The sequence below is a fragment of the Phalacrocorax carbo genome, chromosome 5, assembly GCF_963921805.1.
Source record: "Phalacrocorax carbo chromosome 5, bPhaCar2.1, whole genome shotgun sequence".
NCBI classification, from domain to species: Eukaryota; Metazoa; Chordata; class Aves; order Suliformes; family Phalacrocoracidae; genus Phalacrocorax; species Phalacrocorax carbo.
This window is the reverse complement of record NC_087517.1, coordinates 53,062,887-53,085,175: the sequence shown is the minus strand read 5'-3', so window position 1 is coordinate 53,085,175 and position 22,289 is coordinate 53,062,887. Positions and strand designations below refer to the sequence as shown.

Below are 22,289 nucleotides of genomic sequence, written 5' to 3'. Positions count from 1 at the left end.
ACAGGGCTCTGTAGAGAGAATTCCTACCTTCTTTTTACTGTCAGCTACTGTGGCATAGAGCCATAATGCATATACAGTTAAGGAATTGTTAGCACACTTTTGCACCAACTATAAAGTCCACTTGCACGGAAAGGTGTCAGTACACTGCTGGGCTTCCATCCCAGGCTTTGCTGTCTGCTTCTGCACCGTGGTTTATGGATGTCATGGCTAATTCAAAGACATCAGAAATTTACTACAAAGAGACTAATTTTTCTTTGTATGCACTGATAGAAAAAGACGAGTACTGCAAAACTTCCTCAGATACCAATTGGTGCTAAACTTACCGGCTAATTATTGTATTCCTGCCCATGTCAATGGGATTAAAACTTCTGTCCAAGCACAGGAACAGATATTTAAAATGCTAAAAACAATTATTAGAAAACATTTCCAAAGCTCCAAACGATAGTGAAAGACAGGTGCTGACAAGAATCATGCGCTACTGACAAGTCGAAATTTATGGAAACTTCAGAGACAGAGGGACTACAAACGCTCCTTTTATAGGAACATTTTTATAACAGAGGCCAAGTAAAAAAAAAAAAAAAGACAACTAACCACCAACATCATGTGTTCATTCAGCATAGCCAGAATGAAATAAAGAAATTAAAAATAAATTTCAATACTATAAACTCAAAGATGCCACAGAAGGTATGCAAATTGCACACCACAAGGTCTTGTTTTTTGTTTACAAAGAATGTGTTTTCAGTTTGATCGAGAGGCATCATTACAGAGGGAATTTGAGGCATTTTAAATAGCAGAAGCACTCATTAAGAATTCATTTTTAACAGGAAGACTGAAAAAAATTAAAATTAATGAGCAAGATGGAGTGGGGGGGAACTTTGAAGATGACAGCTTCTTGCTAAAAAAAGACACACTTGATATTAATCACAAGCAGTTCACATGCATGCATTACTCCTAACTCCACTGTCACAGTCTCCAGGACTAATTCACAGCTGCTTCATGTTCACTTTGTGTCAGGCTACTTGGCAAAACAGGCAAAGCACAGTGTGGCCCCTCAGACACTGTGGTAATAAAGACAAGGAATAAAGCACCAGGCAAAGGACACAACATAGCCTGCTTTAAGGTTAGATGATTCAGTACTCCTGCAGTAGCAACTATGGGACACTTTCAGGAAGAGGTACAACTACAGTCTACACCAAAACCTCAAACTGACTACAATAGTCTCTGAGTAGGAAAAGCACAAGTACTCTTGCTGCACCACCATAACGTATTTTCTTTAAACAAATGAAATTTATCTGGGCTAATTGTAGCTGGCACATTAAAACACTGTATCACCTTTTAAGTCTCTTCAAAAATCTGCCTGGTTTAGGACCTCATGATCTGGACATCAAAGAGATTTTCTCAAACATACTTTCCTATCCCTTAGTCTTAAAAGAACTCACTGTTCTTTAAACACACACATAGAAGCTAGACTGCTTAACTGATGCACAACAACACATACATTTTAGAACATTCAGTGCTGTGCAACCATCAATTTGTTCTTCAACACGTTCACACAGTAAAATATTTAATTACTCCTCCTGTAAAAAATTTTGTTTCTTTTAAATGCTCATATTTTTGATGAAGGGTTTTGGGGGAGGCTGTGGTTCAGGCTTGTTATAAAAAGTGGTCATTACAAAGAGATATGGCCACACATTTGCTCTCTCTGGATCTCTTAGTTTAGATTAAAAAACCTGAAGCTAAATCTGGAAGAGAACAGACTAATCCAAGCTGAACTGACTCTGGCAGCAGTAGTGTGCAGGACATCCTGGGCCAGTGTGAAATGCCTGGGACAAAGAGAAGCAAAAGCAGCAAAGCAAAAGTTACTGGAGTGAAGCAGGAATGATGGGAGTTGCATTAAGACATTTGAGGGAATTAGCACATTTTACTTTGGTCTCATTTCACAGAGAGAATGTGCCAGAAGATCACTTCATGCTAAGCATCTTTCTTGTTAATTTCAGTGTGATACTCCTTTGTATTTGATCATTCCCACTGTCCCCAGTGAGTTATTTTTATCTCCTTCTGACCCTGCAGAACACCATGCAGAAGAGGTGCCCTGCATGGCAGACATGAGCACAACCCTACTGAGGGACACCTTTCTGAAAACGATGTCCAGGTCTGTTCCAAAGTCCATTGAAATCAGTAGAAAGACATTCTCAGAATTTAGTGAGCTGTGGATCAGGCCTAGATGAAACCTGAGTTCATTTGGAGGAGAACTAAGAAATTTCCATGCTGGGCAGAGATGTCTCAGCTAGCTCCAAACAAGCTGCCTAATGAGCCCAAGCTGAGTGCTGCCCTGATACGGCTATAATGTTTCTGTCCCCATATGGGCATGTTCACAGCTAACTTAGGTGTCTCTGCATGACCCTGTATTGCATCATGTAGACATACCCTAGCTGCTTTGTTGCTTTCCTTTTGAAATTATAGCAGCAGCAACAGAACAGGCAGTTTATAATTATAGGATTATTTCTTATTAATATTTGCCCCTTTAAGGTTTGGCATCTTCAACAACCATATATGAAAATAGGTTGAAAAGACTGCATGAAAATTCTCCTTTAGGACTCAGCTGACCCAAATACACAGTTCTCTTGCTCTGAATTCCCCTATGTGGTACAGGGAGACAAACTGCTCTGTTTTCTCTCTCTCTCGCCTTTTTATTTTTTTTCCTCCTTCCATAATGCTGCATTGCAGGACCGAATTTTCTGATTATCATGCAGTAACTTATTTTGATTGTAGTTTCCCCAAATGAAATGTTTCTGCTACTCCCAGGACAATGAGGAAAGATCTGTCTCCTGCTCCAAGGGGGTAGGTAGTGTCTAACTGTAATAGGTGAGCTTAAAAGCATATGTAAAGTCAGAAAAGTGGTTGCCCTTCAGCGCACTGCCACCATGACTATATCAGACAGTGACATGACAACACATGACTAAAAAAAGCCGTGACCACAGAAACCCCTACCGTCGATGCAGTGACAGTATGAAAACACAGTTTTCACTGGTTTCAGCTTGCCTTGTGTAGGATGAGGGTAACTAGTAAGGCTGTATTCCCAACAGCAGTGCTGTGCTGGTATTGTGTAAGTATTTTCACAGTGCGGTTCACACAGCTTTCAAGAAAACCTCCTCTTCCTCCATATTGTGCATTCGTAAACAATTCTGCATAGCCAAATGACACAAACAAAATTTTAACACTTCTATCGTCCTTGCAGAGTAAGCACAGCCATGACAAAGGAATAATATCTACTTAGGTTCCTGTATCCTCAGTAAAGCTAATCAACTAACCTTCAGGTGTAGAAGCTTTACCTTCAGGTATCTTTACCAAATAATTGAGTTTCTGAAACTAGGGCTTAGAAAATCCCTTTTCTCACTTGCAAGTTTGGACATATTTGATCTACAAGCCATGGACGGAAAAAACAAACAGGAAAACCTAAAATACCATTGGTTTTTACAGACACATGTAGAAGCAGAATCATACTGCAAAACTGGCTCTTCTAGCTCCCCAGAAAACCTGCACAAGCATTTAACAACTGCAAGGACATTCAAGGGCAAAGGCAAGCTGTTTTTGGAGATAAGTTGCCTTCTAGCCATAGCGCTAAACTCTGCAAAGTAGAGCCTGTATTGCAGATGAGATGACTGGGAGATCCCTAAATCAAATAGCAAGCTCTATGAACAACGTACATAAATAAGAACTTTATTGAGCCCTGTGTCTGAAATCCATGCACAACAGGAGAATTCGAATGGGAAAGCTGGTAATTGCTCTGCTTCGATGAATCACTATACATGAGCACCAAGCCTACTCTTCTCATTTCAGCAAAGTACACTTACTCTAGCTTTCAAGACACCAAAGTGACTGAGGGATAGGAAAGCGCATGACCTCACACCAGTATAGAAAAGGAGGAAAAGGCAGCACTGATTATAGTTTACTTCCATCAAGCTACCTCTTTTCTGGCTCCTTATTGCAAGAGCTTTAATGAAATGCTAGAAGAGCATGAGAAGAACAGTCCTTAATACTGTGGATACTGCCCATGTATCCACATGACTGTGCCTGAAACTGCTAAATCCATCTCAGCATGTTCCAGGATCAGTAAAAAGGCAGAAGGTATATGAAAGGTAAGAGCTTTGAGGTCTCCAGAGTGCTGGGCTGATGTCTCACAGCAGTGTAGGGTACCATTCCTTCTCCAGCTCGAGCTCAGAACACCACCAAAACAGAAAGTCCTGTCCTACAATACCATAAAGCATGGCTGTAGACAGTGGAAAGCTCTGCAGATAAAAAACCAACCACCTGTTTTTGGCAACTGCTTTGTTTCATTTTCCTATGAAAAGATACATCGGGCCAGGCTGTGAGTTATGCAACCTGTAGTTACTCAGTTGTTGACTGGCTTCGGCTGAAAACATCCACAGCGGAGCCTTCCCAAGCTACTTAACACCATGCAGAAACAGAGCCCTGGGGTACAACAGAATGGAAGAAGGGATTGGTCTGAGGTTAGTAAATAAGGAGGGAAAACAACAAATGAAATAAAATTCACTACAGGTAAATGAATGGCAATGAAACCTCAGAAGAGTATCATTCTCCACAACAGTGGGAGTCTTAGCTGAGATGGCTCTGCTGCATGAAGCCCAAGAAGGAAAAAAGGCTTCTGGTAACTCAGTTAGTCACTCTCAGTGTTTCTGATGTTGTTGTGACATGAAGAACTACTTGGAAAGTCTGATCTGTTATTTGCACAAAAAAAAAGAATAAGACTAGCAGAAAAGGATGAAACAGTCTGTCAATTAAGTGTATCATTTGTTCAACTTGTAATGGAAAGAGAATGAAAAGGAAAATCATGTAAATTAGCTGTGGATATGCTATCAGACTACAACCAGAGCCCAGGGTGAGGCAGGGAGCAGATTCTTCCTGTTTCTTATGGAGATATGAATACTGTAACAAATCCATTTCAACTTGCCTGGCATCTCGCTCTCCAAAATGAAGGCAAAAAGCAGTCTCATCCTGCTTCAAACCTGAAACATGTATGGCCTTCCCACCAGCAGCTCCAAGTTTTCTGAAGTAACAAACAGTTTATAATGCTTCAGCCTAGGAGTCCTAACAAGCAAACAGAAAACTAGCCCCATTTCCCACTCATGCTAATTCATCATCATAGGAAATAATAAAGAAAAGAAATGCCGTGCACTTGCAGATACTTAAGACAAGTTTGATTGCAGGACTGGGGAAATGCAAAAGCATGGGAAAGGAAAGGCACACAGAGGATAAGGTTCAGAGGCTAAACTGTTCTGGGAAGATGAAAGTTTAGCCTTTGTTTATGATTAAGTGGTTGATTCTGAAAAGCCGGGCAGGTATCAAGAACTGTTTAATTGAGGGCAGGAGAGAGTTCGAGTACAAAGTGAAAACAGAACAGTCAAGAGGAGACAAACAGCTGCCACAAAGTCTGTTTTCCCTTAGGGTTTCTAGTTATCATTTGAAGATAGATATACTTTTCAATTAACCTATCGCGTGGAGCTAATTCCCTAGAAGTACTGGGAATCCACTAATACTGTTGCCTAATATCTTCAGGAGCTGATGGGTCTGTACCTGTTTAAAGTCTTTTCAGATTTTGTACCTAATCAAAAACAAAATAATATAGCAGTGACAAAAGCATTGCATGCATATATTTACTCATCCCTCAGAGGAGATGGCCAGCAGACATCCCAGGTTCCTATACAAAGAGGGAAAAAGCATACTGCTGTAGATTTTACAGGTGTGGACAGCTGAAGGACAACAGCCCCCTGATAAAACACTGGCCTCAAGCTGCACCAGGGGAAGTTTAGGTTGGATATTAGGAAAAACTTCTTCACCGAAAGGGTTGTCAAAACATTGGAACAGGCTGCCCAGGGAGGTGGTGGAGTCTCCATCCCTGGAGGTATTTAAAAGAAGGGTAGACGTGGTGCTTGAGGATATGGTTTAGTGGTGGACTTGGCAGTGCTAGGTTAGTGGTTGGACTTAAGGGTCCATTAAGGGTTGATCTTAAGGGTCTTTTCAACCTTAACAATCCTATGATTCTATGATCTTTGCTGCCTCCAAAGTTTGTTTTTCATGAGGCAGCTACACATCCTCCCCAGGAACCGAAGCTATATAGGTAGCATCAGGTATAATATGCTGGGTATGTTTTATACTGAAGTATATTTGGAGAGTCAAATTACGTCCATGTTACCCACACACTGCTTTTTCAAAGGCATAATTTCTTAAGTATATGTACTAATTTACAAACAACTGATTAAAACTTATTCCAGTTCTGCTCTGGTTTTCTGATCTATATAATTTTGTGACTGCACTGTCCTAGCAGATCCATCGGGTGAATTCAAGTCTATGAGAAGAGATGAACTTACAAACCCATGCAGTCCATGGCCTTTGGTGCTTTGGGCAAGATGTCAAGATCCCACAGAAACTTCTGTGTTTCTTCTCACATCACTGTGGCACGCACAGAGAGGGAGGTGCCCGGAAGCAAAGAACATTTAACATAATGACTCAGATGGGTGGCCAGCAGTTTAAACCAGCCACTTGATGTTACTATAATGACGATTCAGTTTAACAGTTGTTCTGCATGCACAGAAATTCCCCCCATCCCCAGGAAATGACTTAAAAATAAAATGAACAAAAAACAAATCATCTGTTTGAGAAGAAGGAGGTTATGGCTTGGAAAATGCACGTAATGTGAGGAACAAAATTGCCTATCAGTGAGTAAAAATTATTTCTCATAGCAAGAGGATCAGGGGGCCTCTGAGCTTTACCTCAGGGATGACACAGTATAGATAAAACTCCAGGGCCAAATTCAGACCTGTAGAAAACAGCTGCAGTTCTGCTGAGTCCAACGGGAGTAGAATCCTCTTATGATAACTCTGTGCTTAGGCCAGTATGTTTTATACACATTTTGAGCCACAGAAGTCTTGCTGGAAAATGAATTAAAGTTATTCCTGTGATGGTTAACAGAATTATGTCATATACCACTTACTCACCAGGCAACAAATACCTGTTCTATATTGTCTACTAAATCAGTTAAAAAATTTGGATTCAGCATCAATTTATTCTGATGCATATAGGAGCAACCTTGAGCTTTCAACTACTATGTCATTAGCTTTCTAAGTCTCATAACCAAAATTAATTCATTAAAATTTATTCTCAGGAATATACCTGGCCCATAAACCCCTAAAACACATTCTTAACTTCTATAGGGTTTAAGTATAGGTTTTAAGCTTAGGATATCTAAGCATCAATGTACTCATTAAATCTATCAAGACATAACCTTTTTGCCAGGCCCTGAATTCTTCAGTTCTGCTCAGATCTCTCACTTCTGTTACATTGCGTGCTGCGGGTCTAGGTATTTGTAGTCCTGACCATAACAATAATGCTTAAACTGTTGATATACACTAGTTGAAACACTCTAACTTTAAAAATTCATATCTGCATATGCAGATAAAGGAACTGATGATTCTGACTGGCTATTAACAGCATTTTCTTTAAATCCAGTTGTATTAAATTCTGTATTCAGTCATACTGAATGTCACAGAGCTGATATCAGACCATTAGACATGACAGCAGGATTTTGTGCCATCTTAATTCAGGTAAAGAATGCACAAAAATTAGACCTTAGTTTTGTTTAAGTTCCTTAAGCTTTTGAAAAAAAAAAGCTAAATGAACAGTTCCTAAGGCATACGGGTATTAGTAGACTGCAGCTAAACTGAGGTCTGAGGATACAGAAGTACCAGAGGGGTTATAACTACAGCAGCTGTAAAGAACAGCTGTGAGGTAGTCTGAAGAGAGGTACATAGAGGACCCAGAACCAAAATGGGAGGAAAAAAAATATTTGCAGTAGTAGCAGACATTTATAACAATGGTGAGGAGAAATTGAGGATGATACAAATGGTATTGCTGTTCAAAAGATGTGTAAAAATAAGGGGAGAGAAACCAAGCATCTCTAACAGGATCTGCACCTGGAAAACAAGTGGAAGAGAAATAGAAACTTTAATGAAAGGGACAGCTGGAGAGATGATATCAGAGGATGGAGGTCAAACCTTTGTGAGAACCGGCAATTTGAGAGAGCGAGAAATGGAAGAGTCAAAAATAGCTAAGACCTCTTCAGAAGCACAGTGAAGGTATGTCAATATGTTCCTTATTTCATCTATCATCTGCCAGTTGTTCCTGAAACTACAGTTACAGAACTTTGTTCATATTTAAAATCTAATTTATATCTAACACTTAAATCACAGAAATTCAGTAATCATGCCCTTTATTCCAGTCCATTGTATTTATGATCCCACTTCCAGTGTTCCCTCCTACAGATCACTGAGATCTCCTCTCAAGACTCCAGGAAGGCTCTGAGAAAGCATTCCCCCTTTGCCTTCTAATGTGGTTGCTCTCCTGTTGGTATTCAAACCACAAACGAGATGCGAGCAGCCTTTGAACAAGAGTCCTAAACCCTCTTCATGTTTCTGCTGTAATGTTTATTTTCACCTGCTGAGACCCCCGTTCTTTGTATGCTAGTCTGTTGAGTCTCAGTTTTACTCATGAATTTTGCTTCTGCTGCCCCTTCCCATACTAAATTTTCCTGACATGGATCTTAATTTCACTGCTTGGTTGTTCTTACCATGAGGCTGCAGCATTCAGTACTGTAACACAGTTCTCTGAAGCATTAAGTTTTTCTTCCAAATCCTATAGATTTTTTTTACTACCTCTAAGTCTTTATTTGATGACCAATACAAGTTCATTCATTACTGAACACAACAGCCATGATAGCTGGCTCTCTCCTCCTATCTGCACTGGGGTTCAGTTTAGACATTAGGGATGAATTAAATCATTGGGAGTGGAATGTAGCACTGGAACAGGCTGTCCAGAGAGGCTGATGAATCTCAATCTGTTAAGGTTTTCAAAACCAAGCTAGACAAAGCCATGGCTGACCCACATCAACAGCAGTCCTAGTTTGAGTGGGAGGATGGTCTACATAAACCCTCAGAAGTCCTTTCCAACCCTTATTTCTATGATTCTATACATTTGTCCAGTATTTCACTCCTGTACCCTGTAACTATCTGGCTATCTTATATTTCTTTGTCCTTGATATCTCCTCTCTCCTCAAGCAGTATGTCATCAGCTCCGGTCTTGACATTTAAGAGTCTGAACATTGGTTCCATTTGTATTGTGATGCATCTGCAGCCAAACAGATGCAGAGAGATGACGAATCATTGATATCTGCCAATGAATGGGTGACAGGTTGCCAGGTGGCAGGATGGCTCAACAAACTATATGCCCTCTTGGTACACAAGCAGCCAGTGGCTGCTGCCCAGCACCAAGCAGATGCTATGCCCTCAGTCACTGGCAAGTGGTGCCGCTCTCTCATCAATACTAAGTAAAGCAGTTTTCGGCAGTGCTTTTAACTAAACATATTCTCACCACTATTGGCCTTGCTCAGCCATGCAGGAGGGCAAGGGTACCTTTTCTCTCAGAAATTAAGGCTTTATGGTTAACAGACCTCTGAGGGTTTTTTACTGTTACAGGCACTATTTAGGTAAGTTTCTACCTGTTGCTGGACTTCCCTGTCAGTCCCCGTGAAATACATCTTTTTATTCTGCTAGGCTACTGGGCAGGGCCCAGTTGCTTTGTCTCTTATATTGGGGATATTCTGGTACTACAGAGCAATCAAATCTACAATTCACACTGCACTGCTGCCCAGAAGCGGTTTGGTGCTCTTAGGCATCCCCACAAGACTGCTCCCTAATCCAAGTTCTTCTGTGGTTCCTAAACTCACAGCTGACACCCATAGATGAACAAGAAGTGAAAACACGACCCCAGATGACTGTGAGAACAGCTGTGTGCCACTCTGTCCTGTGTCCGAAGATGTTATCTTTGTTCTTAAGTAAATGTTATTATTTTCTGGATTTGACAAATCAGGGATTGATTTAAGAGGTAGAAATGAGGATAAAACGACTCCATAATACCTAGAGGATAATATGCACTCTCTTACTGTGTGCGTCTTTCCTTTCTGCTTTGAAAGTGCTGCAGTGGACAAAGTGCAAAGGACAGAAGGGATTTAGGAAGGAAATTCAGGGACAGCTGAGGGAGCAGGAGTGAAGAGAAAAAATTCATCAAAGAAAAGCGATAAGAACATTAGACTGAGGAGATTTATTTCAGGGTATTAGGAAGGAGATATAAGAAGAAAAATCTCTGAAAATATCTTTATGCTGAAGTATTTCACAGCTGGGGGAAATTTTTCTGCCTCTATTGACAGCAAGTTCTTTCTGCTGGACCATCTCCACCCACATGAATCTAGATGTGCACACCAGATTTTTGCCCACAGAGCAATCCTAAGTTCCTGTCTACTACAAGGATCCACAGTTTCCGACAGACAGTGTGACTAGACTTCCAGAACACTGTAAAATGTAATCTATCAGCAATTCTTATAGGACAACTATATTTGTGTATCATGACTGTTGAAAATCTGCTTCAGGTACGATGGAGAAAACTAGTAACACAACCCCTATCTCCTGGTATGTTTGTTATGACAGTTTTTTGCATATTCTGGTGACTCTTCTTAATTTTAGACCTTCTAGCCTTGGTTACTTAGTTATATAGAGCCGTACAGAAGGGTACAACAAACTGTTAGGAACTGGAGGAATAAGATAAAATACCTACCCCATTAAAAGACCGAAACATTCCTTATGAACAAACTTGAGATTAAACTACTTGTTGCTGTCTTGTTTATACATGTTGCTATTATTTAGTTCCTGTAGCCAGGCCTGCATCCGAGGGACACAGATGATAAAGAATGTTTTTGTCTCCTGGAGCAACGGGAAACCTAGAAGCAGAAAAAACTCCAGAGCTGCATTCTGTTGTGTTACACCTTGCACCAGTGACATTTTCTCACCACTCCCCTACTGAACGTACAGAAGAGAAGGCACTTGTGAGAGCTGCAAGTGATATAAAGATGTTTCTGACTGTACTATATGCCAGGAACAGGAACAAGTGATCAAGTTTCTTAGGCCAGATCCTGCTTCTTCAGTGTTGACAGCTGTTCGCCCCTGCCTTACCAAAAGTTTTAAAGCAAGACTTTGTGTTAATTTTAGCATGATCTGGAACATCGGTTCCAAATTTCCAGAAAGGACAATGATTTTGGTTGCCTGAGTTTTCACCGAGAATTCTTGAAAAAGCCAGCCTGCACCCCAGAATTTCTTGTAATTTTCAAAAGTCCCTATTTCCACCGGGGGAAATGCATGATAACATAACAGAGATGTTACTGAGCAATCGTTACAGGCTGAGAGACTGGAAGAAATGCAGAAGTTCAAGTCTGAACTCAATCTCTCTTTCACTATGGTTTGTAGAGAATTTAGGTAACATGTCCATTAGCCCTCACAGCACAAAGCCATTGCTGCTGCCTCTCCATGCCGCTGCAGAGCACACCGTATTATATTACCGTGCAAGGTATTATATTACAGGCAAGAATACCAGGTGTTCTGACAAAACAGTGATTGCTTCTTCCACATCAGAGCAAAATCAACCATGTCATGACTGCAATTTTGTCACTGCATGATAGCTGGACCACTAGAGCATGGGCTTGAGCTCCCTTAGTATTAGTGCACCTGGAAGATTCGCTTGCAGTTGGACAAGAAACAACATTTTGAACTAAAACTCTGGAGTCTCCTCTATGTGTGATGTGTGCATCCATGGGAGGACAGCAGGGGAATGCAAGCAATGGTTTATTGCTATGGGGGCGCTCTTCATGAACAGACCAGCATGTTAAATACATGCTAATCGTAGATTCAGCATCTCAGGATGCCAGGAGGCAAGGCAGCAAGTTCAGAGATGGCACCTGGTAAAAGAGGAAATGCCCAAATACCTAAGAACTTACCACCAGAGAGATCAACATGCTCTAACAGCAGCAAAGCAAACCCATGGCATATTGCATCCAGATACCTCTGACATCTCTGGAACTATCAGTTAATTGCTCTGGGATTGAGCCTTCCCAGACTTTTCCTAAATTTGTGCCAACTACTTAATAGTACAAACTGCAGGAATAGACCGAGTGAGGCCTGGTTTACGCTTAACAAATGATCAGCAAAATGTTCGTGCTGGAATGCACAATGCAAAACAAACAAAAAGAGCCTGCATCCCCTAACCAACCATGTAATGACAGCTCTTGGCTCTCAGTTGTACTAGTTAAATATCCACTAGATGACACGTTTTGTCTGAGCTGGGAGACTCGTACGTTACATGGGGCTAAGAAATGCTTCTTAACAGAGAGGTACTGCCGGTGTACAAGATACCACCCATTTGTTTCAGAAAAAAAATAAGATAATCTTTGAACAAAGCCTTTGCTCAAATGACTTGCCCGCTATATACAGGGATGGACTACACCTCTTAATTGGGATGGATCAGTGTATTGATGTTTATGGTGCTTATTCTACATGATAGATGCAGGGTCAAATACCTGAGCCAATTCTGGTTTCAGTCAATCTACTTAAGGATTGATGTCCCATTACTGCTAGAGCTCTTCTGATGTAATGTTGGTTCTCTTTCCAGGAGCAATGAAAAAAGAATTAAAAGGTTTCCAGACAACATTCTGGAACGTGAAGTACAAACCAATGTAAAATGGAGTCAGAAATCTCTTCATCTGCAATCCAGAAAAAAAGGTGTTTAAGATAGAGCAGAAAACATACAACAATGAAAACCACGCTTTGCCAAGTTACCCTTAGTCCTTAATGAAATCGCCCTGCAAAGCACACGATGTGTTGCAGCACTGAGATCCCAGCATCTTCCTCCTCCTAAACAGTTTACAAGCTTTTGCAATGACACTGAACAAACACTATATCATGGCAGAATCATGAAAACAGGATATAATAGTCTCTAAAAAACCCAGAATAAATCCTGGCACAATACACACTCATTCAATTCTAGCATGGGTGGCAGGTGAGGAATGATTTACAAAATCCTGTACTGTTGCTCTGGAGGGTTTAGCTTAAGTCAGATCAAAATCCAATGCTTTTTAGCATTTTTCATCAACCTTCAGTGAGTCAGCAAAAGAAAAAAATAAAAAAAAGAAGTAAAGTTTTGAATGCACAGAAAAGCCTGCAGCTCCACATTGGAAAAAACAATCTTACCAGACCTATGGTTCACATCTGGAGTTAACAGAGACTACAGCTTCAGGTGGCTCTGCTAGAGACCACCCAGGCTGGGGGAGTCTGAAGCTTCAGGTTCCCAGACCAACTGGGTGTCCAGCCAGCCAGAAATTCTGGAACTACTATGAGATCTGATCAGGGGTTACAAACTCTGGATGTCAGCCTCAAGACTTTCACACTCCATGCCCCAACTCTACAAGACTGAGCCTGGAAGCTGACCTTCACCTGGGGTTCCCTGTGCCTTTCAGGGTGAATTCTACCGATTGTCCTTCCCAGGAAACTGAGCATCAAGCCTGACAGTAGCCGAGGATCCTGGTGCTTTCTGCCACTCACCAATATAGCAATGCTTTGTGGGGTTACACCTCTCTAGCTGGGGATGCTGGGTCTGCCCCATGGCTGTGGGCTCTTGGAGCCTGTCTCAAGACTTCCCATATCAAGGCTCAATAACCCAGGGCTCAAGAGGCAGTGGGAGTCCCTGTAGAGGCTGGGCTTTCAGGGTCTCTGCTTTGGAGACGGCAAGCAGGACTCCCTAACAGCCTGCTACGAATCCAGAGAGAGTTCAAAAGAAACCTAGTCTTTGATATACTGGGAGTTCACTGAGCCAAATTTATCTCAGAAAAAATCATTTTAGTGAATCAGCATCTTTTGATAAAACTAAGCTTTGGCAAAGGAAGAGAAGAATTGCCAGTAGCTTCGGTGGAGAGAGCAATGTGAAGTCAAACCATGAAACCATGTGAAGCCTCACCCCAAAAGCAAGCATGGTGCAATTACAGTGGAAACAGTTAAAGAGAAAGTGAACAGAAAGGGGTTTTACAGGCTAATTGTTGACAGCAGCTTTACAGGTGGATGGCAGAGCATGTTTAGACATCTCATCTCTGGGAGCAGCTATTTCCCTATCCAGGGATTATGGTTATGATCAAGTAAAATGAATGGAAAAAGCATTCCTTGACTTCAGCTAGCTCTAGCTAGGGGTCATGAGGGACATTAATTGCTGTATGACCAAGGCAGTACACGAGGATGGTAGACTGTGTCTACGCATTTGCGCATATGGGGCTGTGGGTAGAACGTGTTTAGTACAATAGAGGTTTGAGCCAGACTATTATAAGTCTGCGGAATTAAAAGTAGGGTGTTAAAAATAGGGCCAATTATTTTCATAGCTTGCCCAAGTACCCCAGTTGATCATACTAACTTTAGAAAGCAAAAGGCACTGTGCACACTTGACAGGTTTGTTCCTCTGACAGGTACATCATATGCTCGTGATTCCTGTTTAATTTCCTTCTTTAAGAATACCTCAAACTGTGTTCCTTGTGGGTGTGGTGGAAAGTGGAGGTGGAGAGTGATTCTCCTCTGAAGGAAAATACAATTACCCAACTTCTTTAACTGCTCAAACAGATGACAAGTGAACAGGCTTTCAATGCTCCCCACCAGCTCCAGCTTAAAACAAAACACTCTGCATTATACATTCAGTAACAGATCCCTGCTCCCAAACTCCCTATAGCAGAAGGGAGCCAGGGAAAAAAAAGCGCCCCTTGTTTTTCCCCATGTTTTTCATATTGCAAGGCACTTTTTTATCTCTTTGAACTCGGAAGAGAGACTCGCACACATGAAGCTCTGCAGTGCTAACTGCGTTGCTACTGGAATACGAACTAGGGTCACAGAGGCGGGGGGGTGAGTGTGTCTTCGTGCACTCATGTTCCTTGATGAATGCCAATCATTCCTGCAGTTTGTTCACCACCTACACACTGTCAAACATACACACAGACACGTGCACACTTCTAATCTGCTCTCTTCCAGTGCTAAAAGCAGACAAGCGTGTGGTAATTCTCCAGGTTAAAGATAAACCACAATGGGGGTGCGAGTGTGTGTTTTTAACACGCTCATGCAGAGAATGTGCAAGGGACAATCCATGTAAGTGTGAACATACTCATTTGTACATTGCAACCTGCATGTTCACCAGCAAGTAAAAATACAAGTATTGGAGAGTATGTACATGTTTTCGAGAGATTTAATTTCCGTTATCCTTTCACCTTTTTTTGCCATGAATACAGGGTCCTCTGTGTTATTCTCCTCTCCCAGCAATATGCCAATCAATCAGAAGAATAATAGACAAGTACCAGCAAATTAGGACAGTGTTCCATAATCAGGGAGCCCTGGAAAGGTTGATGAATGCTTTAAAACCTTTTCTTTAGGACATCTGTTTCATAAATGGAAATACTTTCCCTATTATTTGCTATTTTTAATATGACCATCTCCAAAATCTTGTCTGCCAGTATCCTAGATTAGTCTAAACACATTTCACTGGTGAAATAATGTGGTCTCGTTTCTGTGTTCAATTGTACCCAATGGTAGGGGTATTCAGTGGGATTCAGCAGCAGCTTAACACCTTTTCCACTGCAATCATTAGTAAAACTCTTAAATACTGCAGCTGGAAAACAATTAGGCTACTATTGAATAGATTAAGAAAAAAAAAATTCTGATTTGGTGACACTCAGGTTTGGTGTTGGTGAGTTTGGCTTCGATAATGTCAGGGAAACTGCCCTTGTTATGATTAAAGCTGAATTTGAACCAAGTTTCCACCTCTGTCTCACATTTAGCTTCTCCCTGACACTGTTCTGATATTCTGGTAATGATTTCTGTAGACCAGGCCTCCAGTCAGCAGCTGAGGTCAGCCAATGTCACAGTCTTTTGTTTGAAAGGTCTGAAAATGAGGTATTCCAAAGCAATGATGCTGCTCTCAAGCATTCCCTTCTTTAACTTCACGTGAGGGAGCCCAAATTTCTGGTTCTGCAGATACCTTGCAGAAGCACCTCTCTTTTTGCTCCAGACAGAGATAGGTGACTTTTTACACATTTCAGGTGTGTTATTAGAAATTCACAGCTCCACAGATTTTAAGGCCAGAGAGGCTGTTGCGTTAATCTAGTCAGAACTAATGTATAGCACGGATCAGGAAACCATCTTCAGCTACTTCCTGCTGCAAGTCTGGCAGCTGAAGCTGAACTAGGATCTAGGTTTTAGAAAAACACACACCAGTTTAAGATAAAGTTTAATAGTCCTTCAGGGGAAAAACTTGCCAGAGCTTTGGATGGCTTGTTCCAATTAGTAACTTCATCCAGTAGTCAAATAGGCCTATTATTTTTGTATTTAATCTGTCTACCTACAGTTTACAACAATTAGTTTCCAACAAGCTTTTTGCCCCCACGACTGTAATATCCTCTATTATCAAATGCCTATCCTCCTCACCAGTATCTACAGACCACAGTTATGTCTTAACCTTCTCTTTAGTGAACTAGGTAGTTTGTGTCCCTTCACTCTCTCATAAAACTTGAGCTCTGATTGTTTACTTACTCCCTCGGATACTTTCTGAATTGTGCTCAGTTTCTAAACTTTTTCCTAGAAGACCAGACACCTTAACCAGACATGATGCATTTCAGCAGTTTTTGCAACAAAATAATGACAGTTATTACATGACTTTCTGTAGCAAAAGGGGAAAAGACAGAGAAAAAACGAAGAAATCACAGAATTAAAGAGAAAAGAAGAATTAAAGAGGTTAAAAAAAAAGGCAAAATAACAACTGAAAGGAAACGGAGAAGGAAGGAAAGACTCAAAGTAGGACAAGGTAGTAAAGAAATAAGCAGCTATTGACATAGAAGCCAAGGAAGAAGCAAGAGATGACGAAAAGACCATGCAAAGCAGTGCTTATTTACAAGTATGCTTTCATAAGTTATCTTGGCAGTTCCAAGAGGCTGACACTCGATCCTGCTACCTATCCGTCCACTCAATTATTTCAGGCAATCAGTGATCTCCAACAGTAATCACTGCACGATCCTCCCTGCTTAAGAACACCCTTACACCTTTGCACAATTTTTTCGAAGCAGAGCTCATTAGCACCACAAGGCACGAAGACGACCAACCAACCTCCCCGAAACCCAACATCCATGTTTCAATTGTGCTCCATAAGAGAAACGTGGAAGGGACTGTGTCTTTTCCCATCCCCCACCCTGGAAATACTTGCCTCACTTCAAGGCCAGCACTGGAGGACTTGGTCAGAAGAAACAAAAGGCACAAACACACAAAGAACACATACAGAGCTCTGGGCTCCAGTCATCAAGCCCAGGACATCTGTGGCTTTCTCAGGATGCCTGCGTGTTCATGTAATTAGTCCAAGGCCAGCTGTCCCCTTCTCTCTCTTCACCCTTTATGCTCCCATTGCTTCTACTACCACTGTCTGTCCAAAGAGTATTTAATCTGATGGATCACCAAAAGAGTAGCTTTTTTGTTGTTTATTCTCTTTACCACCTCACCAGTTCTCTGGTGAGGTGGTAAAGAGAAAAGGACTCTTCTGAGTATGTCTCATGAGACACGTCAACGTTTCCAAACAAGCTTTTGCCACGAGAGGAAAGATTTGCTTTAACCTTTATATTCTGAAGTTACAAACTCCAGACACTTGTGCTGGTACTGAAAATGAAACCATCAGTAGTGAACCTGCCTGTTCAGGAAAGCTTCCTGCTTTACAGACACATTTGGCTCTTGTATTCTGGGCCTAATTTCCCTCTCAGTGAACCCAGAAGTTATTCAGGGAAATAAATGAACCTTTCTCAAGGTGCTCCCTATAATGTACTCCTTTCTGAAATATTTCTGACGATCTGTGCTAGAGCAAGCTAGGTCTCCACGTCAGTGGGGATTACCATGGTGTGGCTGTAGAAACCCAGCTAAAGCTTTTACTAGTTGTGTGAAAGCATGAGCAAGAACAGAACCAGCCCTTCTGTTCTCATCTCTGAAATTACATTTGTAGGCTTGCCCCCAAAACCAGGCTCCCAAACAGGCCCAAGCTGGAGCTGGGAAAGCAACACTGCTCCCCAGCCTGGGTTTAGTGAGTAAGGGCATGACAAAGCAAAAGGCTTGCATGTGTATTGAGCATCCCTGTCCTTTGACAGGGCAGCAAGTGCTTGGATGATACATTTACTGCAGCTTGCGCTGCATTGTGCCTGCCCATGTATCATCTCCATAGCAGCAGTTCTGCTAATTGAGACCAGCTGCTTCAGTTCCAAAGTCTTCTCTCCAGAAATATCGATACTACGACGTTATGATTAGAAAGCACTTTACCAAATGCCTTTCAATTCTGCATAGCATAGATGAAGAGCAGCTGCAGAAAGAAGGGACAGTTCCCTGAACGTACAGAATAAAACACTGGAAAAATTAAGGCTGTAAGAAGTAAGTCAAAATAGAATAATGATGGCAGAGAAAGCAGCCTGCTGTATATGCTTGTGCCTGTCATTTTAGATGTTGAAAGGACAGCAAGCAGACTCCTTCCTTACGCTCTAAGATAAATGGCCACAGCACTGCAGTGTTACAGCTTCATGCAGCAGGTGTGTGTATTTGTCAGATCCAGTTTTTCTGTCCCAAGGATGGATTAAAGCAAAATCCATCAATCCAGGCCTGGCTTGGGAGAGTAGCTGTGGTCTTGAATCATATGGCTCCAGGGGACTGTTCTGCACGGCCCACTGGCAAAGAAAATCACTGGAACTGATAAGCTAGTGGGAAGATTTGCAAAGTAGGAATGCCACCACACCACCATGACTTGGCTTCACTGTTGGCTATTTCCCTGTGGCTGGTGACTCCATGCAGCAAGCTGTCAGCTGGATGCTTGGCAATGGTCACACTAGGATTGCTGAAAGCTGCAAGCATTTTTCCCTTTGGCCAGGCTGGATTAAGCTGGTTAACAGTACAGTCAATTCCAAATTCACTTAGAAGTCTCAGGCCCTGTCTGTGATCATCAGACACAGGGCATTCCTGAAAAGACATCTGGTTCCTGAGTTTATGCAAGAACTGGGCAAACCACTTCAATCCCATCTGTTGTTCCAACCTCCTGAGCACAGAGAACAGAATTCTTGAAAGAGAAAATCTCCCCAAGAATGGTCTGAAAATGAGAATCATGATACAACGCGTGGCTTCCTCCTGAGAAGGATGCTGTACAATCTTACAGAAAACATGGCACACTTCAGCATGCAGCTGTTTAAACGAGGGCCTAACACACCGTTTCACTACTCAGATTTCATACTACGACGAAGGTAATGCAACAGAACTAAAGCAGAGAGATCACTTTGCTATGCTAAGTGATTTGCCTCCTACTCTGAAAACCAATGAAGTAAATAAAATGTTTTATACAGACACCAGACAGTGTCTCTCAGCAAACAAAATGCTCATGTTTTTTAAAAATATTCCTACTATGTTACTCTGGAAAATATTCAAAGTGTGTAGAATCTCATTCAGATTTTACCACTTACACACTTTGTTTGCTTCCATTCTTTTCAATTCATCTGCTGAATCTCCCTTTAAAGTTGCAGTCGTCTTACCTATTTCACTTTCTAACTTTCGGTCTATATTAGAAGACTGTTTGAATCCACAGTACTGCAGGAGAGGGAATACTTCAATGAAATTCCAGAAAGGTAAATCTGAACACATTACAATTGAATATAAACTTTAAGAATCCTTCTCAGAAAAAAATAAACTTACATTGTATGTGTAACATTCACTGACTGCATATTCCTTTAGTCTCCATTTTCTTCCTGCTCCTAGTAAGGTTGTTATACTTACTTGTGCTGGAAAACAGCTGACACAGACTACATATAAGAAATGGCAGTGTAAAGATATATGCTCCATGTGCTTACAGGGATGTTATGTCAGTAAAGTGCTCTACGCTGCATGCAGACCTGCTAGTGTCATTTGCAGGTGACAGCTTGATGGAATTCTGTTGATCACAGTGCAGTTGTGTTCCCTCCCATCAAGCTGAATTTAGCCCTTCTAGTCCCCAAATCACATCAATAAACTTTTATGCATGTATTTATTTTATTTTTAGGTTTCCAAGATCAATCAATGACACTCATGTAAGGAGACAGATATCACAAGGCTAGGTAAAAAATTAATTAAGTTCTTCTGAAACTACAGTCATTGGGACCACCAGGACAGACACTTTGATGGTTTCCAATGGCACAGCTCTGTGGATTGTTAACAGAATTACAACAGCTTTAAGCAGCCATAGACCTTGGCACATCAGATCATAACGAACCCATGCAGCAAAGCAAGCAGTAGGACTATACAAAAAACAGATTCACCAGCCTCTCTTCAATTACTTCCTACTGACATTTGTACACTGCAGTCTGCAATGTACTGCAACTATAATGCACTGCTGCAGTGGTAGAAGTCAGCTGCCCAACACACATCTGCCCCAGCAGAGAAGCAACAACTCTGCAGCTGACCATTTATTTTGTTCACAAAGCACAGACATACTCCCATTTAATTTCAGCTGCCCTAGCCTCCCCCATAACTAAATTATTGTTATTATGCTCTGCATAATCCTAGTACTGACAGGGATGTTTGTTACACATAATTAAAGATATTAATTTTGCATGGAACAGAAGACACAGAGCCAAGAACTTAATTTTTTTAAAATCTCCCATTAGAAAATTACCTTCATTAGCACCGACTCACTGAGCTTCTCTCTGTTGACAATTTTTATCGCGACCTTCTGACACGTGACACAGTGAACCCCCAACTTCACAAGCCCTGCAGGAGAAACAGAGCAAAACAGAAAGGAAGAATTGGTTAGAGATAGTCGCCATTGAGATTTTTGCTATCAGTACGCCACTCAGCAGTTAGCAACTTTTATACAAGCAAATTTCCACTAGTCCCTCCTTCAGCCAGATAATGTCTTGTGAATAACGAAGATCCTGCAGCCCACATTGTGACCATTTGGCAGTGAAGCAGACAACATCCTTAATGCTGCTGCAGTTTCTGCCATTTAATCTGTATTTTTGTTGAAGCACTGTATTCCAGCTCTCACCACTCAAACTGCGTTCTTCCAGTAAGAAGTAAAATTCTGCCTATTTAACCACACTAGGCTGAGGGCTTCTGCCAACACCTGCATCAACGAAAACTCAGAAATCAACAGAACTAGATGGTCAAATGTCTGCAGTGTAGACATGGCCTCAGCATTTTTCTAGCTCCTTCCAAAGCTTTCATGATCATAATAAAAAGGTACTTAATTATGCTTTCCCTTACTGTTTTAATTTACCCTGCTGTATAAAGTTAACACTGTGATGAATGCCTCTGTGGCATGGAGGAACATCAACATATGCTGATACAATTCTAAGTTCTTCTTATTTGTTATTATTTACTCTATCCTTGTCCTCAAATAACGTAGAGTGCTGTTAAATGATTGTATTGGCAAATGGATATGGATATCCCAGACAGCATCAGGATTTCTGAACTATCACCCAAATATGGAACAAAACTCCAAGAATTAAAAGAAAAAGATAAGTAACGTAAGTGAAGCATTATCTTCTGCAAATTTTTTGACCTAAATCTGCTGGATTGCATGAAAGTACTTTCAGGTATCTCCCACAGGCAAGTCTAAGATGGTCCCCTGAGCTCTCAACTATATCACCATCAAGAAAATTTGTACCCATTAAAACTGTACTTTGTAGGTCTATTCAGGTGAGATCTTGCTTGCTTCAGCTTTTAGTCTTGTCAAACATGTGCACGCAGTACAACACCTGATAGGCTGGATCCCATCCCACTCCACACACAATATGCCAAATTGCCATTTAGTTTAATTCGGTTATAACTGAAGTAAGAAGAAATGGTACCTCCTGGGTTCACTAAGACCTGTCGGAGCATTTATGAACAATGACATCGCACAGTAAGAAAAAGTTTAGCTCAGCTCACAGCTCCTAGACTGGGTTGCAACTAAGATCCTGACCCCATCCACTGATACAAACCACAAAGCCGAACACATTGCTTTATCTGCACATTGAACACACCAGATCTGCAGTCCAGCGAAACAATGAACACAAGACTTCCCACTTCTTATCTGGGGATGAATATATAGACTATTGCCTTACTACAAACTGTCCCCAGTGAAGTGAACTGGAGTTTCATCAGGGACACCAGCAATCTCCTACAGATGCTTGTCCATCTTTTTGCCACACAGTTAATCATAAATTTGGAACCATTAATCACTGGTTATTATGCTGAGAAATAAACTCCTGACTTGCTTCCAGTCATACCTCTTTTTTGGTATGCTCAAGTGTTCTGGATATTTCTAGTCGCATAATTTCTCAGTCTCAT

General features: G+C 41.3%; 1 protein-coding gene across 8 annotated transcripts in view; it reads right to left on the bottom strand.

Moving 5' to 3' along the window:
* Nucleotides 1-22,289, bottom strand: part of BRSK2 (BR serine/threonine kinase 2) — a 333,778-nt gene that overhangs the window by 144,300 nt on the left and 167,189 nt on the right. For all 8 annotated transcript variants that reach the window (XM_064452485.1, XM_064452492.1, XM_064452484.1 and 5 more), the window contains one exon: nucleotides 20,632-20,726. In XM_064452485.1, the coding sequence (XP_064308555.1) occupies nucleotides 20,632-20,726 (95 nt within the window). The remainder of the gene's footprint in view (nucleotides 1-20,631; nucleotides 20,727-22,289) is intronic.